This window comes from Dromaius novaehollandiae, chromosome Z (genome assembly GCF_036370855.1).
Source record: "Dromaius novaehollandiae isolate bDroNov1 chromosome Z, bDroNov1.hap1, whole genome shotgun sequence".
Classification (NCBI taxonomy): Eukaryota; Metazoa; Chordata; class Aves; order Casuariiformes; family Dromaiidae; genus Dromaius; species Dromaius novaehollandiae.
In genome coordinates this window covers 65,121,672-65,140,949 of record NC_088132.1, presented here as the reverse complement: position 1 = coordinate 65,140,949, position 19,278 = coordinate 65,121,672, and the positions used below count along the sequence as shown (strand labels likewise).

General features: G+C 41.2%; 2 protein-coding genes across 2 annotated transcripts in view; one reads left to right on the top strand and one right to left on the bottom strand.

The window, feature by feature from the left end:
• The window catches only part of LOC112995781 (cell division cycle protein 20 homolog B), a 26,060-nt gene extending 11,532 nt beyond the window's left edge, over positions 1–14,528 (bottom strand). Inside the window, exons 1-5 of the mRNA XM_064501382.1 lie at positions 14,086–14,528; positions 10,336–10,552; positions 8,531–8,652; positions 4,901–5,000; positions 1,591–1,701 (exon numbers count right to left, since the gene is read on the bottom strand). Of these exons, the coding sequence (XP_064357452.1) occupies positions 1,591–1,701; positions 4,901–5,000; positions 8,531–8,652; positions 10,336–10,552; positions 14,086–14,298 (763 nt within the window). The 5' untranslated portion in view covers positions 14,299–14,528. The remainder of the gene's footprint in view (positions 1–1,590; positions 1,702–4,900; positions 5,001–8,530; positions 8,653–10,335; positions 10,553–14,085) is intronic.
• LOC135324663 (probable glutathione peroxidase 8) lies at positions 14,499–19,278 on the top strand. The gene is made up of 3 exons (XM_064501381.1): positions 14,499–14,781; positions 15,410–15,671; positions 18,497–19,278. Exons 1-3 carry the CDS (start codon positions 14,575–14,577, stop codon positions 18,658–18,660), a joined length of 633 nt encoding a protein of 210 aa, XP_064357451.1. The 5' UTR covers positions 14,499–14,574; the 3' UTR covers positions 18,661–19,278.

Sequence of the window (19,278 nt, the reverse complement as noted above, 5' to 3'; positions counted from 1 at the left end):
GAGAACACCAAATTAGAAAAACTAAATGAAGGGGAGTACCTCTAACAAGCCAAGGTGTCTACCAAGGCAACCTCCACAAACTGGTAAGTCTGTAGAGCAGAATCAGACTTGCAGCTTCCACTCCTTAGAATTTTTTAATCTGTCACTCTTCATTTTGGATGGCCACATCACTCACGCTAATTTCTGATACCAGAAATGAGGGTCATCCAGCAGTAGCTACAGTTCCAAGAAAACCCTTGTTCAAAGGTAACTCATGTTACTAATACACAAATACAGTTATACATAGGAATGACTCTATATGCAAGAGTCTCTCCTACCTCCTCAGGCTAATAACAACATTTACCCTGCAGGTGATACAAGAAAAAAAGCAGAAAAGAATTAAATTAGGGAAACTATGCTCCTCACCAGCAGAGCACTGTGCAGCAAAAGTATGCTGAAAACACTGTTTCCACTGCTCCTGATGCTAGGTGCATTGCATTTACAGATCCTGGCAAGACTTATCACAGACTGAGTAGCCTCAGAGCAGCCTGCTATGTCAGGCCTGAAGGAGTTGGTATATAACATTTAATACCAATCAAGGATGCTTCCCCCTGTCAAGGGAAATCCTCAGCTGTCCATTTAAGGCAGTTTAAACATCACTACACCACCCCTGAAACACAGAAGACATTACCACAGGACAAAGTCTGACATCATGCTTTAGTATCTAAAGTCACTCGGAAGAGCAACTGAATGTCAGCTGTTTGACTATGGCCCCAGCTGTTGTAACCAGAAATAAATATTAAAAAAGCATTTCCATAGACTTCTGCTAATGCCGTTATTCTTGGGGCTCACCTGGAGTACAATTGGTGTAAATCATCCAGGTAAGAGTCCAGACTTAACCTGCATATAAGCAAACCTTTATCCTGTCCTGTCCATAGATATATATCCAATGAACACCTGCAAAGACATCTCACATAAAAACCCACAGGGGCAATTTCTAACACTTGCGTATACAGGGTTGTTAGAACTTACCAAGTGTTAAGACATGTATTTGCTCCTACAGAGTGGAGCCCCATGTGTGTTCATGCGTAACTTGTGCATGTTTAATTTCTGCCCATACACCAAAGACATAGGTGAGAGTTCAGTTCAGAAGGTATCTATCATCTAAATTGTAAACAACATCACTGATGTGTGACATCAGATTGTGATATGTGCAGCAGATTTCAAAGTCTTCAATAAAGGTGCCACTATGTTGACAGGTGCTAAGTATCCAAGGGTAAGAGCTGATACGTCCTTAGCTTAATTAAGCAGGAGTAAGCAATACTGGGTGGTTTTGAAAGTTGTATTGAGATCCATAGATGAACATGCATGAAAAGTTAAACTGCATGAAAGTTAAGTATTACAGATTACTAGGTTTGAGCAATCATCACTACATCCTGGGACAGACAGTTCTCAAAGGTGCATACTTATAAGAAAAATGACATCATGTGCAAGTCCTGCAGGGTTTCCATTTGATCTGACAGGGACATACCCTGCCCATCTTTCTTGAAACACACATCAAAATTCCCAACCTCTGCAATAAGCTCTGCACAGAAATAAATAACAACTTACAGTAATCATCGCGCAACCCAGACACATGAAGCCTCACTTCTGGCTCCAATGGTATGACAGGCTTCATGGTGGTAACAGCTCTAAACTCATTCTGCAGCCCCTTTCGACATTCTGCGTTTGAAGATTCAAAGCACACAATTCAGTAATACAAATCACCACAAGCCTAAGCCTTTCACACTCTCACTACTTTTGTCTGTCCATGGTCTAGAAGAGGCCAGAAGAGTCCCAAAATGCAAGACACTAAGGTAGATGAAAGTTGCCTTTTTCCCATTCTGTCGTATCTCCATGGATTCGGTCGGCTAGAATATAGAATGAAGTCCACTATAGTTTAAATTATATGCATAACCTGTTTTGTTTCATCTTTTTCTCCTTAGAATTTGTCAGAAGTTGTTAGTAGCAAAACATGTCAGACATACTCTCCCACTTCAAAACCCCCTCAAAGAGCAGTTAAACTTTAGCTTTCTGTTTTTAATTTCCCATCAAAAAGTCTCCCCCACCAATACCTAACCACAGGAAAAGGTTTTTAAAGCACACCCGCTTTGATCACAGCACGCTAAGTTCGTGACAACACGTAAGTGAGAAACAAAAGCAATTGCAGTAAAATACCAGTAAGAGCAAGCATAAGAGTCAGCCTTTGTGGTCACTGTCTACGTAATGCTGCAAAGACCACTAAATACTGTAGAAAAATAACTAGACCATCAGCAACAAGAATTTTTTAATGTTATATGTAAAAAATTATCTTGCTGTAATGTGCAGAGCAGATCCATATTTCTACACTTTCCTTTGTGTTTTGACTTTCTTCTTGAAAAATTCTTGAGAGAGGAGTGTTTAGAACAAATAGCAAATGCTCCAGAGACAGAAGAATTATTTAACAGAATAGCTAACCTTCTCTAAAGACAAACCAATGCTGAATCAAAACACAATAATGGAAAAACAGACAAATTCACAAAAATCATGCCTAACCACTTCAGTGTCTGCAGGTATCTGTCTCTTCACTAAGTCACTCACTTACATGCCTAAAATATTGCCTCCACATCCACTAGCCACTACCTTCTCCAAAGCCCACTTAAGTTTCAAACTGTGCAGCCCTTGCCAGATGCCTCAAAATAGTGCGTTCTGAAAGATTTTATTTAATACAACAATCATATCACCCACATAATAAGTGTGGCAGTGGTTGTTGGCTGCCTCACCCAGAGTATGAGAAATCTTACTTTAAGGCCCTTTTCATCTGCAACCTAACAGGCCAGAAGCCAGCCATCACCAGTACAGACTGGCCTAGCTGAGGGTGAACACCATCCTCTTGTACTTACTTGTCTATTGAAGCCAGGATCCTACAAAGCTAAGATGCAGAAGTTTTGTCACTGAAGAGAGAATAAGGAACAGAAAACCTGTGTCTAGTTTAACAGTATGGGCTCTTCCCTGAGACACCTGAGTGCTAGTTCTTACTCAAATTTTTGCTAATAAATTTTATTCAGCTAACCTTCAGTGCCTAAAACATGGACTGCTCTTCTCCCATACAAGAATCAGACTTCATTCTGGTCCATCTCAGGCTCCATTCATTTTAAATTCTTTGGAGAACAGTGAGCTAGCTTTCTCTGTAGTACTTCCTATGACTTAAGAGTGACCTTGCTTATCACGCTGCCTACTGTCAAGCCCTTTCCAACATGCTTCTTTATCCCTATTTACTGCTTAAGGAACTTGCACATCTTGTTCTGGTTTGTGAATTTTGCTTGCAGAGCTGGGCACCTAACACTTGATGACTGCAAGAATAAATACGGCAGAGTGACTCACTTTGCAAACTTGGAGTTGCAAACTTGTTGCCTAGTTCTTGTCTGTGTCTTCAAAATCGCCTTCCTATTTTTCTTCAAAGACTTTTGTCACACACACAAAACCAAAGAAAGCTCATGAAAGCCTGAGTAAACTCTGACCCCTCTCTTCTCTAAATCTGCCTTCACGAAACCAAGTATTTGAGATGTGTGTATTTGAGATGCAGATTTATAACAATACACACAGACTTCAGAAGCTCACAGGCATCTGTTTCTGCAGGCCCACAAGGTCTGTGAAGGTGAAGATATTCATTTCTTTTGCATCATGACCAGACATGGGTTTGTATATAAAAGGGTGGAGGGAGGAAGTTTCTCACTGTTTTCACATGGGCAGGTTTGAAGACGTGATAGGAAGGCACACCATCAGAGCCACACCCAGATCCTGAGTTAGAAACTGTCCAGGCCTGCATAACTAACTGTGTCACTAAGTGGTCCTCTTCCTCATAGTTCCAGAAGGTTCCATATTTATGGACCAGAAACAAAAGTCAGTTCTTTAAAACTACAGTAATAAATTAATACATTAACAGTGATAGAGACAGAGGGACATCTTCCCACCAGCTGCCTGAAACTAAAAAAAGTTTTCCTAATGTGAAGCTCACTTATTTTCAAGCACAGCACTCTAGAAGCAGGTCTGCTGATCAGCCAGATTACACAGAGCTGCTCCATCAGGCATGTATGAAACCATCCCCAACCAATGCACGTAGACAAACTCCCACTCACCACAGAAGCCTGAATCAGCCCCGACTGGCAAGAATCCAAGGTACGCAGAAATAACCCAACCACCAAAACGAATTGTCTGTCCAAAGAGAATACACAACAGAAGACTGTTCTGATATTTAATGAACTGTCTCATGCCCAAATAACTCTGGGAATATCTGTATTATTACACAGTTTTGCTCCTCAAATCCTACCTGCTTCCCAATCCACTGATCATTCACATTCCCTGCATGGTAGATCATTCCCAGAATATATCTTCTGGAGTAAACCAACTCCCTGCCAGATTAAACTAAGGGCAGTACTAGAAAGAGTTTGCTCCAGCAGCCTTTCCCTATAGGTAGACTGGATTAGGTTTGGCTCCCTCCACTCATCCAACACTATCCCTGCATGTCTTGTACTCTCACGTACCCAACAGTAGGCCATACATCCTATGTCCAGTCTGCAGCACAACCTTGCATTATTTCAGACATTTGAAACCAAAAAACCAACAGGAAATTAATAATGATGTTTTAGGGACACAAAGGTGTCCCACAGGGCCCAAAGGAGAGTCAGGTAAAATGCTGGAAGTCAGCTACGCTGGAAGAGGTGTAGTACTGCATCTTCAGAGGTAGTTGCAACTCTAGGAGCAGCCTGAAGCAGTGTGGCTCTCAGCTACCTTGTATTATTCTGTATCACTTGCTGGAGTAGGTTTCTTTTCCACTGTAGACGCAGCCTGCTATATTTTCTTGTTCAGTGTACACAAGGGTATTTCCTATACTGGAACTTACCTTTCCAAATGCAACTAATATTTTCACAGACCTTCATGCCACCACTTTCTGCATTGCTATATCCAACCTCTTGGACCATCAGAAGCTGAGAAGCACATTTCTGCCAATAAATTGGAGCAAAAAACAGAGTGAGTAAAGGAATGTGTAGCAAAACATACTTAAGTGTTATGTATAACAACTCTCAAAGGGCTCAATACCCTTTACACAAAAAGCTTCACAACAGCTTTTTTCTTGGACAGGAAGACCAGTAACAAACATAAAATACCAGTGTTCAAATCACATGCTCTAACTAGAACCACCATCTTTCCTTTGATAAAACACCAATTCACTACTTTGATTTGCTAATGATCACACAAACTTCAAAAAAGCTTTATGAACAAGGACATTGTACCAACAGAGGAGGTCCTAGGGCTCTGTATGTATGCACGCACTACAATAAGTTATCTGCTGAATATTAGTGCCCTCTTAAATTGGCATTTGGACTAACTTCACTGTGCATGCAGTGCCAAGTTTTCTACATGCAGGCAATAAATCTGATGCATCAAACTTGCTCTATGAGGGAAGATCAGGTTTCTGGTGCGTACACCACAGGATCATTGATTTCAGTATGAGACCTACTGTGGTGGATGTCAGAGTCCTCTTTTAAGCTAGGGTAGCAGAGCCTGGACTTCATGAGCCCATTCCTTAAACCACTACTACAGTCTGAAGCCCCTGATGCTAAAAAAATGATAATAAGTTTTATATATGTGTATATATATAAAAATATATACACACACAGAGGAAATCTCATAGAAATAAGAATTTTTTTTAGATTATCCTTTCTTCGGGTGCCAAAGAAACAGATGAAGCAGCAGAAAAATAGGAAAACAGAGATCTAACTTCTTACTAGAATTTTTTTCCCCATCTTCAGAAAAAAAATAGCTTAGGCTTTTGGCCAAGATTCAGAGAAAGGTTCAGATCAGCTCATATGGGATATGAATCTCTTCACCCATCCTTAGTAATAATGCATTTCTTCATAATGTTTATTCACTGAGTTGAATGCTCTGATGACAGCCTGTGTACTTGTCAAGAGGTCAAGAAACTGTCTGTCTGGTCTGTAATTCCTTATTCAATCAGGTAGAAATGCAGCTGATGTTTTCAACAGCCACTTAAGATTAACAATATGTTCCTTCTCCAATGTCTGTGAAATCCAGTCTTTCCAAGCAAGCCCACTGTTGCTCTTCTTCAAAACCCTGTTGTAATAATAAGAAATGTCTCACAAAAAAACATAACTAGAAGTAGTGTTTCTCCTTTACATATCTCAGCTGTTCTATAGCAGGCTTTCTGCTCTGAGAGGCTCTTTCTCCATGATTTATATAGACAACTTGGCAGAAAGCTAATCAGATTGTTTGGATCTGTATCCCTCTAAAGTAAGTGCAGACATTTCTATGGAAAACTTATTGTGTACATAGGGAAGTAAACTTTATGGCCCACACAGAGACCACACATGTTCACTGGAATGTGAGGAGGTTTTATTTTCAATGCATCCCACCCCTTTATGATACTGGGCAAGACAAATTAAATAGTCATTAATTACTGTATCTGAAAAGATTAATAGATTTCCTTATGGTTTTAGGCAGGACTGACCATTCCAAATGGTCTTATGCAGGACTTGGGTTTTGGTCATCGCACTATGTCATCTCAAAGACACCCACATCACACTTAGAAGCTGTGTGGTCCTTGGTGTAGGACTCTGAATACCTTACTTCCAACTCAACTTCTGCTTGTCAATCACAGTGTAATTCTGAGTAAGTCACCTCATCTTTCTGTGCAAGAGTCTTTCATGTATAAAGTAAAGACAATAACATTCACTCATCTTTTAAAAGACTGATTTAAGGAGGGAAGAACATTTTACAATTACTTTAGAGAAAGCACTGATAACCTCACAAAAAGGTTTAATTTCATTTCTCTGTGGGGTAGATTAAACTAAAATTACTAAATCCATACAGATTATGAATTTTAGAATTATTAAAATACACAGACTCACCAATGAGACCATGGGGCAGAGTGGGGAGAAATGAAGAAAAAAGCATTGTTGTTGAACAGAGAATTTTTCAGAATATTTTGCTTATTAAGAAAGGAAAGTGATTACCCTAAGGACCAAGACTGCCAGAATGACATAAAAGCAAGGTCTTTTCGTAAGATCCAATGACCTTCAGCAGTACAAGTATCAAAAAATACCTCCCAACAATTTCATTAGGTCAGCTGTCCTGAATTACCTTTTTTCAGAAGTTGAGCTTGATATCCTCATTGAGTCTTCTCAGTAATACTAATGAATGAGTACTATAAACCAGCATAAGCCAGGCCACTGAGCATGAAACTGTGAAGCATCTCTACTCAGCAGCTATAGCCATTTTCATGTGATTACTTTTCTGCTTATCAGTACTTCAGTACTGACCTTGCAATTGGTGCAATCAAGGAAAGGACAGCACAAGTCTGGATAAAGCATGGTCAGTGACTAGAAGTTTACAGCTTAATATATGAACAGTCAGAACAGTCACAGTTAGATACCATTAGAAGAGGGAGGTGTTTATTTTCATGATGTGGTAGTAACTTTTACTAACACAGACAGGCATCACTCTACTTCACAAAAGAAGTCAATTTTCAAAAAGCTAGTGAACAGAAACTGGTGGGTGGTTGGTGCATAAATTTAAGATGACTAAAAAGGAAAAGGTAAAGCCTGGAGGAAAAAAAAAAGAAGGAAAAGAAGAAAGGTCAGTGTCCATTAGCAAAATGAAGGAATAAAGTGTACAATAATAAAAAAAAAGCAGTACCTAAATGCGAGGAATAGATTTTAAACCATTAATTTCATCTAGAAAGCCGTTAAAATCCAATGGATGTATTAGTCCACAAAATGCACCAATCAATATAACATTATAGGATCCATAGGTAAAACAAAGCCAGCACGCCTATCCAGTTGATCAGCACAGACTGTTTCCTTTCCTCCAATTACCAGGATTTCTCCCCTCCTTATTGCAGTCTGAGTTTTTAAACACCTCAAGCTCTGGTTTGAAGTTTTTGTTTCATATGGTAAGCAGATTCCATGTCTTCTTCCACCCATGGCCATGAATCATTAAGAGTTACCATCTGACCTTTCCTTTCCGTTGTCATGACATAAGATTTAATTCACAGAAAGGTACTTTTTAGCAAATTGTTCCTAGCATCTCATTCTGTCTACGTGACAGAATGAACAGCTACATCCCGCACAACTGCAGAAATGATCTTCACACATAGCTGTTATTAAAGCAAGTAGAAAACTGAGTCATTCATGTTTTTCATGCATATTTTTCACAATATATGTTTTCCCTCACAGGTAACAAATAGATCTTGAGGGCTTCATTAGCTTGGTTTCAATTTTAGTTTGTAGGACGATAGCTTGGAGGAAGTATACAGAAGCTGAACCAGATAAACGACAAAGCAATTGTTCCTGATATTTCTCTAGCAGATGTTTCCTAAAGGGACCTCCTCTTGTTACTGTTCTCTATGTTAATAAGGTAGCATGTACATAACAGATTCCAGGCCAAAAATGAGGTAAGAACACATCAGGAAAGCAAATATCCTACCTCTGCAACTGAATGTTGCATCACTCACCTGTCTCTTTCCCATTTCAGCTCTGCTGCTATTTCTCTCTTCTAAGCCTGCTACATTGTGACTGCTAGCTAGAGTCACAACAGTTTTCTTGACAGAGAGTTTGTTAGGCACCTGAGATGACACTGCAAAATCAATTTTAATGAAACAGTCGCTTAAAAAATACACAGGGATGTTTGTCAAGTACTTTTCAGAATAGCACTGATTTCACTGTAACACTGATTTTTATAGTAAAAGCAGATCTGACACACTAAAAGTGGGACAATATAAACTATGATATTTGAGCTGGTCACAGTGGTTTTCCTTTATTGTCAGTAGGGAGAAGTTGGCATTTCTATAGTACTATTCATCTCATCCTAAAAGGAAGGTCTAAAAAGGTCAGATCAGCCATGCCCTCTACAATTAAAGAGTACAGATTTATTTGTGTAGCTCAGATCCAGACTTACCACTGCTGGACAGATAACATAGGACTTGCTGTTACAGAACCTTAAGTAGGGGAGGATTCATTTTGTTTTAGGACTTCAGCTTCCTAGACCTAAACATGTGTTATGACCACACTGTTGAACAGCAGTGACACTCTGCTTAACAGAATAGAACCACATTTTGTGAGTGTGCCCAGCAGCCATGCCCTGGTAGGAATGCATCCTGAATACTAAAGAGCATCTTTTATCTGCTGTCTAAAGATTTCCATCATTAATGAAGAAATGGAAGCCTTGCTTAGTCCCATAGTTTTTCCAGTAAACTCCTCCATGTACATAGAGTGTGTATACCCTTCCCCACTTTCCCTCAGCATTGGTGAAATTAGGAGTCAGTAAATTCAAAGGCTCACTTTAATCTTTCCTCAGCTCCCTCTGCTGTTCTTGGAGAGAAACAGCCTGCTCCAGAGCCAGTTCTTCTCCATACCAAGTCAGAGTACTGAAAATTTGATCTGTGCTCTGAATGGCCCTCAGGAAGGGCTTCCCTTGGCAGACAGGACCTTTGTCAACACCTGAAGCCTGAGGCAGTGGAGAGGGGACAAAAAAAATAGGGCACATTTCTCCTTCAGTGGGTTATCTCTGAATTCGGCTCACGAGCTGAACCTTATAACTTGTGTAAAACTAGCACTAGACCTGTTGCTCCTGAAACCCCCATCTGTGTGTACATGAGAGCACAAACAGCCTTGTGTTTTCCCCAAATTCTCTCTGTACACTACATCACATCCAGGCATGCAGACTGGTCCAGGCTCTGCAGACATGACCTTGTCTAGGGTAGCTGTGTGTAAGAGAAAAGGAATGCAGAGGGAAGGGAAGAAGAGAGGCTTGCATGAACTCTCCTACCGTCTTATCAGCTATTGTCAGCTATTCCAGATATGGATATGCAGTAACACACCCTGTACACTGTTTTAGCCCACTGCAACTTGAATCCAGTTCAACACAGCCCCCATCTTTGAGGTATAGAAGTTGCAGGAGAAATTGCTTGGTTGGAGATGGGGTTTTGGCCTCTTTTCTTTCACCTTCCCAGACATCAACTCTGTATGACCTGCTGTGTCTGTCCTAGACTGTCCGTGCGCTGATAACAGGAACCTTGGGCCTGGCTTTCCTCTCACATCAGCAGTGTAATTCTACTGAGAGGAAGCTGGCCCTGAGCTCTCTCTCTTCATGATCGTCTGTACAGACTGCTGCTGCTGCGCACAACGATAGCCAAAGCTCCACTGCGACAGGTGAAAACACCATCCCACATCTTTCAGTGAATCCCCTCTCCTGATTATTTCAGAACCCCCTGAATGACCCCATCCCCTATTATGAAACTTCCTTTGCATTCTGACTGACCTGGAGTATTCCCAGGTGCATTGATGAGCCGAGGTGCCCCAGAAGCACTAATATCTGTCATCTGAGAGGCCCCGTGCAGCTCCTCTGTGCTGCTTCTCATGTGCAGCTGCTGCCATCTTGTGACAATAGGGCTACTTGCCACCGGCGCCCTGGCTGTCAGCTTCTTCTTGATGGAATTCTTAAACCTGGAGTACGAGGTCCTTCTGGATTCTGGGGTCTGCATAAAGGAAGAGATCCAAATCACCAAAGTTAGTCATGACTTAATATTGTTCTGTCCCTTTACACTACTTTGCCCATAAGAAAGCTTTGCTCTGCCACTCTGCATGGGCTTATGCCGCATTGCAGTGACATGTCATGAAAATGCACCTTTGGCTGAAGATGGCTCCAACAATTGCCTGGGTGGAAACTTTCTGCCCAGGCCAGCCCCTGCAAAGCAAGGGCAGCCCCTGTGAGGCCTTGGTCCCTGCTCCATACACAGGTGAGGGCAACTGCCATGCCCAGAGTTGGCTGACTTCTCCTCATAAATCCTACAGCATCAGGACATGGGAACACACCATGACAAATGAATTTCTCTGCCCATAACTAACCCCAAAAAGTAGAATCTGAATTGATCTAAATGCAAGCTCACAAAATTAACAGATATACTACTGAGGGAAATACCAAGCATGCAATGTTTGAAGAGCTCAAATGGGGAACTTTTTACATCAAAGGTGTAATTATGGATGAATTCAGTTACTTGCATGCAAACTGCTTCACCTCAGGACAAGCTAAGGGACATTGTTTCCTGATGCAGTGAGCAACTGGACTTACCTGTTCCAGAACACAAAAGAGAAACAGCTACTCTCCTTGTGATACAAAATAACACACAAAAATTGAACAAAGCTAGAACTGGAGCTGAGTCACTACTTCCCGTTAAACAATCAGTAGGATATTTACCTAAAGAAGAACCTTAGATAAGGAAGTTAAAAACCTTAAGGATTTAAGCATAAGAGAAGAAAGGCAGTATATTAAAAGTAAGTGGAAAAAAAGAAACAAAAGATTAAATGACAAGGTATACAAACTTTTCTAGTCAGGTAAGTACCCCTGAATCAATGGGCAATGACCTCAGGTGAAGAAAAGAGAGAGAAGCAAAGTAGGGAAGGTAAAATCTTGGATAGAAATTAGGAAGCCTAAAGAACAAGCAAGACAAGGACATAACAAGTGGTATCATTGGTCCCTATCATCATAGTAATCAAAAAGTGAAGATTCATTATTTGCCAAGGTCACACAGAAAGCCTATGGCAGAGAATTAAACTAAATTTGGCTATTGCCAAATGCATTAGGCTACAGCATGGGCCTTTGAAAGACCCAATGCATTTTCACACATTTCACTTAGGATCCTAGGTCTAGACTCTCCTGAGAGAAGGGCATTCAGTAAAACCTGTATTTTGGCTGTTTGAAATCAGACTGCTCTTCTGATTTTTGCCCAAAGAAGGACTTCGCTCATTTCTTATCTCCTCACCAACAGTTGGGTTTGCTCATGTTATTTTTAATGTTACCTTAATCACAGAATGGTTGAGGTTGGAATGGACCTCTGGAGATTACCTAGTCCAACCCCCCTGCTCATGCAGGGTCACCTACAACATGTTGCACAGGACCCTGTCCAGATGGCTTTTGAATATCTTCAAGGAAGGAGACTCCACAATCTCTCTAGGCAACCTCTTCCAGTGCTCGGTTGCCCTCACACTAAAGAAGTTTTTCCTCATGTTTGGATGGAACTTCCTGTGTTTCAGTTTGTGCCTGTTGCCTCTTGTCCTATCACTGGGCACCACTGAAGAGTCTGGCCCCATCCTCTCTACACCCTCCTTTCAGATACTTATACACATTGATAAGATCCTCCCTCAGCCTTCCCTTCTCCAGGCTGAACAGTCCCAGCTGTCACAGCCTCTTCTCATAGGAGAGATGCTCCAGTCCCTTAATCATCTTAGTAGCCCTCTGCTTGACTCACTCCAGTAGCTCCATGTTTCTCTTGTATTGGGAAGCCCAGAACTGGACACAGCACTCCAGGTGTGGCCTCACCAGGGCTGAGTAGAGAGGGAGGATCACCTCCCTCAACCTGCTGGCAACACTCTTCCTAATGCAGCCCAGGATACCATTGGCCTTCCTGGCCACAAGGGCACACTGCTGGCTCATGGTCAGCCTGTCCACCGGGACTTTCAGGTCCATCTCCACAGAGCTGCTTTCCAGCCCCCAGCCTGTACTGGTGCATGGGGTTATTGCTCCCTAGGTGCAGGACTCTGCACTTGTCTTTGGTGAACTTCATGAGGTTCCTCTTTACCCATCTCTCCAGCCTGTCGAGGTCTCTCTGAATGGCAGCACAGCCCTCTGGGGTACCAGCCACCCCTCCCAGTTTAGTATCATCTGCTAACTTGCTGCAGGTGCCTTCTGCCCCTTCATCCAGGTCACTGATGAATAAGCTGAATGATACTGGGCCCAGTATTGACCCCTGGGGGACACCGCTATCTACAGGCCTCCAACTAGACTCTGCACTGATGATCACAACCCTCTGAGCTCCACCTTTCAGCCAGTTCTCAATCCACTTCACTGTCTGCTCATCTATTCCACACTTCCTGAGCTTGCCTATGAGGATGTCATGGGAGACAGTGCCAGAAGCCTTACTGAAGCCAAGTAGGCATCATCCACTGCTTTTCCCTCATCTACCCGGCCAGTCATCCCATCGTAGAAGGCTATCAGATTGGTTAAGCATGATTTCCCCTTTGTGAATCCCTGCTGACTACTCCTGATCACCTTCTTATCCTTCACATGCATATATTAAGGCATACTATATTAATTAAAATTAAATGATAGATTTACATTTCTTACTTTTAAATCCATTCATACAGGCAATCTCTAAGCAAACAAGTGTGCAAAAAACCTCTAAACATAAAAATGTATCAAAATTTGAATTGGAAGAGCCTGGATAATATCAAACACATTCAAATTTGACTTTTAAATGGTTTTTGAAGTCAGCAGAATTTGTCATACAGCTTTTTGACTGTAGCTTTGTTCATTTTAGCACAGATGTCCATGCCTGTTCTGTCCCCACCTCTGAAACACCATGGTTTTAGGCCTCATCGTCAGTCAGAGATCAAGCCTCACATATGCCCATATCAGAGAAAACACTCATACAAATACTGAAAATCAAGAGAAGTGACAGAGAAAGAGAGGGAAAAGCAAAGGGTCAGAAAGGAAAAGGGAAGATATGACCAACTATAGACAAAAAATCTGTTCTTTCAGTAACTGTGCTGTCACTACATGTTTATGTCTGAAAAGTCCCTTTGGATACCAAGAAGCAACAGGCAAAGACAGCAATTACTCTAGCATAGGGGAAAAGTCTTGGGGGAGAGGGTGGGAACAAAAAAAACAGGGCAAATAGAGAAGATGCCAGACTTGCACGGCTTTAAAGTTCAGAGTGTCTTTCAATTTCCTCATTAAAACGCCACTGGAGAGAGATGTCTGGCTTAGGCTGAGAATCTCAGCCAATTCCTTCTTCTCTTGTACAGAACCTTCATCTTCTCATCTCAGCAGAGGTAGCAGGTAGTTAGACAGTGGCATTAAGAAAAAGCCCATTTTCTATCATGAGTTCTACACTCCCTTTCCCTGTTGAAAAAAATCATTTGATTTTCTTCCCTCACACCAGCCCACAAACAAGGATCTTACTTTACCCATAATGCTGTAAAAGAGTCTTACAGACAAATCCACAGATGTTACCTGTAATCGCACAGCAGCTGATAACAGGCAGAAGAGAGGCAGTGCACAGGGCAGGTTCTGCCATACTGCCCTCTTTCTACCCAAAGAGCTGGCCCCAAACTGCTTGTCCTCTCTGATAACATAGGGGCCCAGGGGATGTGCTAGAGCTGCACTTACAGACCCACAAAAGAGGTCCCAGACAGTTCTCAAGACAATGTGCAAACACTGAAGCATTCCACATAACTCAGTCGAATAAAGCAATCAATATCCTTAGGTGATGGGAACACACTTTCCACTTGTTTCTTTTTTCCTAGTGGGAGCCATTTCTGTAATTTACTAAGTGTTCTGAAGTCCAGCACAGGCAATGCAAAAGGAAACGGTCACTTCTACAGCAGGAACAAAATGAGCAGCTTGTTCTTTTCAGCCGGAGCAGCATAGCTGCGAGTTTCATATTTCAGCTCCTCCTTCACATTCCAGGCCTGCCCAGGCTCCTCTCCAAAGTTTTTGAAAATGGAGCCTCTCACAACTACTTATCCTTTAAAATATTCCGTGCCCAAAGCCAGGGTCTTTGTTGTTTTTCTGTCGATGGTTTTGTGTACTGCAGTTCTCTGCCTATTGCAACTCAAATTTTTTAAACCTAAAATCAAAGATTTTTATTCTTTTGAAGTCAAGGATTCACGAGGAAGGATTGTTTCCTTGGAAAAGTACAGAGGGAAAGTAAGTTACGACTTCATTATATCTTTGTCTTGAATCTTTACTGAAAGCTATATCCATTTGTATGTGGCAAAAAAGTTTGGTTATGGGAATTTATGATAGAGTTTGTGCTAAATTCCTGTTCTTTAAAACATAAAACATAAGCTAGAGGGAAGTTTTACTTAGGCATGCCTCAATAATTAAGGATGAATTACAAATAAAGATTATTAAATAAATTACAATAAAGAAAGAGAATTTCTTTTAATCCATAGGGTTAACAATGGAATTTGTGCATTAACTATATTAGTCAAAAAGGGCAGTATGTTGTGTTGAATTTTTGAAGCTGATGTAACAAATATGATTTTAGTGCCTGTCTTAAATATATGCTTTTTGCATGCTTATCTTTAAGCGAAGCTGTAATTAGAAACAGTTTATCCATTTACAGGATTTTCAAAACAGGTGGTCTTAAAAAAGCAAATACCTTCAGCTGTTATCATTCTTACTCCATTTACTGAAATTATGGTCAGAGAGATAAGTTTAACCCTCCAGAAAGAACCACTGAGAATGTGGAATATGCCACTTTAAGACTTGATTGAAATCTCTATGCCATCTTTAGTTTCTTTCTAAGTATTCTAACTTTATTTCCCTGAAGGCGACTTTGGTTGTAAACGTGGCCAGTTACTGCCAACACACAGACAAAAATTACATCGCACTGCAAGAACTGCACAGAGAGTTTGGTCCCTCCCACTTCACTGTGCTGGCTTTTCCCTGCAACCAGTTCGGAGAATCAGAGCCTAGTTCAAGCCAGGAAATAGAATCTTTTGCCAAAGGAAACTATGGAGTAACCTTCCCTGTTTTCCACAAAATCAAGATTCTAGGATCAGAAGCAGAGCCGGCCTTTAAGTTTCTAATAGGTAACTATTTTCTTTCTGTATATTGCACCGCCTGTAACTGTGGTATCGTCTCTAAATTCCAGCCTGGGTTTATCAAGCCTAATTTGAGCAGTCATCGCAGTCTTCATAGTCTACGGAGAGAAACAGGCACTCTCGGAACACAATTCATCTCATTCTAATGCAGATATCAAAAAACCCCAAAACAGCAAAAAAGAGTAGTACCCTAAAAGCGCCCGCTTCTCCCCACTGATGATAAAAAAAAATCTACTGTGACTAGCCCAGCTAGAAACATCTCTTTCGTGAACATACAAAGCTGAGTGCAAAAACTCCCATCTACAAAATCCTGTTTCAAATTATGTGATATTTGTTGGAAAACAACTTTTCTTATGGAGAAAAATGTAACTATGGTTGCTAATTCTTCAAGTAATTATTAAGACAAACAGATGCAGATAAGAAAATCCCTTTCTTAGCAAAGAGTCATTTTATTAACTCATCTTGTGAGTTTAAGGTCCCAGCCTGCAAAATCCACTTGCACAAATATTCCAGACTCCTGTTACATTAGGCATTTACTGACTTAAAGCCCTCATGCTCTCACAACGAAAATGAGACTGTATTCAGTTGACCAAAACACTCACAGACACAAAGCCAACTAAAAAACCTCTCTGAATTTTCCTGAGCTTTGGTCAGGTCTTCATAAACCAAACACTGGTATATGAAAGAAAGGATAATTAGACCACAACCCTTCTCTATCACATCTTTTTTAACTAGAAAATAAGGTGTGAGAAGACCCCCTAACTATATAGCATCTCCCTGCCCCATTCAGGATCACAGCTACCTAAACCAGTACAACAGGTGCTTTCCCAGACTAGTACAGTAGTCATGACAGACTCCAAAACTTCCCAGTCTATTCCAGTTTGTCACAACTCTTCTTGTTAGAAAGATATTTGCACATCTAAATGAAATCTCTCTTACACCACCTAAACCCATTGCTTCTTGTCATATCCTCAGTGATGCCTCTTAGGTACTCAAAAATTATCACACCTCTCCTCAGTCGTTTCTTAACTGGTCACAATAGTCACTATGACTGTGCTTCCTCCCACCTACCTTTAGGCATCTCGTCAAGGACCTCAGGTAAAGTCTCGTTCTGAGTTGCCTCGATGTCCAGTGGAATTATTGAATTGCACTCTGGAGAGGCCTCTCCAAGTTCATTAGAGAGGAGACCAGGGCAAATAGTCACCAGATACCAGAGCAAATAGTCTCACTGTGCCTCACATCCTCCTCTTTCAACAGATAGATTATTTACCAGCCCCACATAGGATGATGACATAAGGATACAGAAGTGAAAAGGGGAACTTGGATGTCACATGCATCATTTTATGCCATCAGTACAGAACTAAACCTTGTTTCCATTCACCTAGCTGAAAACATTGGACTTTCTTTGTCCTCCATGTCCTTACCAAGGAAAAGGGTTGCACTTTAATGACAGCACAGAGGGTGTAAAGTTTAGTAGACTTTGACCAGTTGGCTGGCTAAACATACCTAATCCTACCCAAACAGAAACAGAACTACCATATTCACTCATTCAGTTCTTGTTTGACATATTGTTCATCCATAAAAAGGACAAAGATCCCCTGGTAATTAAATATTTTGAAATAAGACCTTTCTTTTACTGCATTCCTGTGCTTCACAGGAAATTACTGTGCATCACAATCAAATAAGTACCTCTCCTATATTTAGTTGTCCTGACAATCAGAAGATTGAACATTTTCATGCTACATCTTCTGCTGAGTGTGACCACTAGCTGGCATTTGTCCACCACTGTTAGATAGGTTAGTGCAAAAAAGGATCTACTGAGAGCATAAACATGGTGTGAAGGCCTTCACACAACTCAACATCCTGTTGCCTCCGTAGCAGTAAGGAGTTTTGCTGGTCCAGTGCAAGGTTTGTGACTTTGCCTGTCCTAGAATAACCTCCAGCTTCCTATGTATACATACTTACAGTTACTCATATACCTTAATAAACCCTGAAAGAACACTCAGACACAGGGTTATGTTACCTCAAGACTGATCCTAGATGTAACAACTCAAAGCTGTAATTACTAGCTGGGTCAGAGCCTCCATGACAAGAGCTTTACCATACCTATTGCTTGCATGAAGTCCTCTTACAGTCATGATATTACAAATATTGTAAATGGCAAAGTTCAGCACACTGCTTCCAAGGATCAGTGTAGGGCTCAGCACTGTTGCCCACTGTATGCCTGTCCCCTGGTCAAAATCTCCTGCAGTTTTCTTCTACTTCTTCCCTCAAAGCAAGACTTCCCCTCCCTGCCCAGGACTGGAAAGACTCTCCCAGGATAAAGGCAGAGTCAAGAAACTGCTTCTGTCTCCTCTGAGAGCCATATAGTTTCCTGATATTATTTCCGGAGTCAAGGGGCTCTCTGCCAGGCATTAATTACAGCGACGTTACCATTAAGGTTCTGCCTTATGGGTTGGAAGGAGCTGAAGGAAGCCACCACAGCCACTATGGCTTCCTGCTCCCATTTCTCCTCCCCTAAGCCCACATAACACTGGGGATTCCCTAATGAGTATGCAGCCCCCATATGATCCTCCATAGCAAGCAGAATATAGTAAAAGTAGAAACTTTTCAACGGTTTCAACAGAAGGTGAGAGTATCATGCACTTCCCACTTTTCAGATCATTAACACCAACCAGTAAACTCATGTCCAGAGTGCTACCAAAGAACAAGGAGGGATTAAAAGAAACAAATAGTTAACCAGCCACTGCTGGGTAATTAAACAATCACAAGCCTAAGCGAGTCATTAAAATGATCTGATGCCACTCTTGCAGATTCTTCAAAGAAAGAGCCTAGATGGAATTTCTGGAAATATCTTGTCAACCCCGAAGGTAAAGTAGTAAAATTCTGGAGACCTGAAGAACCCATAGGAACTATCAAGCCAGAAGTAGCATCCTTGATCAGACAGATCATCATGAAAAAAAGGGAAGATCTCTGAAAAAGCCATTCAGTCTGTGAATCCATTCAACGGCATGTGTGCACAACCTTAGTACATTCCTGGGAAATGCTGCTAGAAGCTAAACCATCAGGTGATTTTACTTCTCTTTGGTGTTAGTATTTTCAGCTCCACTGTGTCAATTAATGTTGGATTTGCTCCTGCAATGGTGCTCCTCCTTGAGCACCACTGAGGTCATCGAGAATGGCAAGGCACTCAGTACCTCACAGGACTAGACCTGCAATTCGCATAAAGTTTCTGAATGTTTCTTTACATTGCTGACCCTGGCTAGTCACAGTTGTCACCAGCAGGAATATGGCTAAAAACAAGAGGACCTATGCAAATACTGAATAACTTATCAACCAAGGAGTTTTGTTTCCCATCTACCAGTAACAAGTAGGTTTTGATATGCCATTAACACACAACTGCCCTGACTGAATGATATGGAGTCCAGAGATATCGTATCAGAGTTTTTAGAAACAAATGTCACTGAAGATATCAGCTTTGCAATATTAACAGAGGACATTTACTGAATTGTGAAGCTGTAAACCTGGTCCTAAAATAAACTGTACATAGAAAATGAGATTATTATTAAAAGGGAAAGAAAAAGTGACAAAAATG

Bases quoted from the DNA above. Each gene is read 5' to 3' on its own strand.
- LOC135324663 (XM_064501381.1), top strand. From the start codon at position 14,575: ATGGAGCCTCTCACAACTACTTATCCTTTAAAATATTCCGTGCCCAAA. The intron at 14,782-15,409 runs GTAAGTTACGAC...ATTTCCCTGAAG, and splicing joins TGGAAAAGTACAGAGGGAAA to GCGACTTTGGTTGTAAACGT. The intron at 15,672-18,496 runs GTAACTATTTTC...CCACTCTTGCAG, and splicing joins GGCCTTTAAGTTTCTAATAG to ATTCTTCAAAGAAAGAGCCT.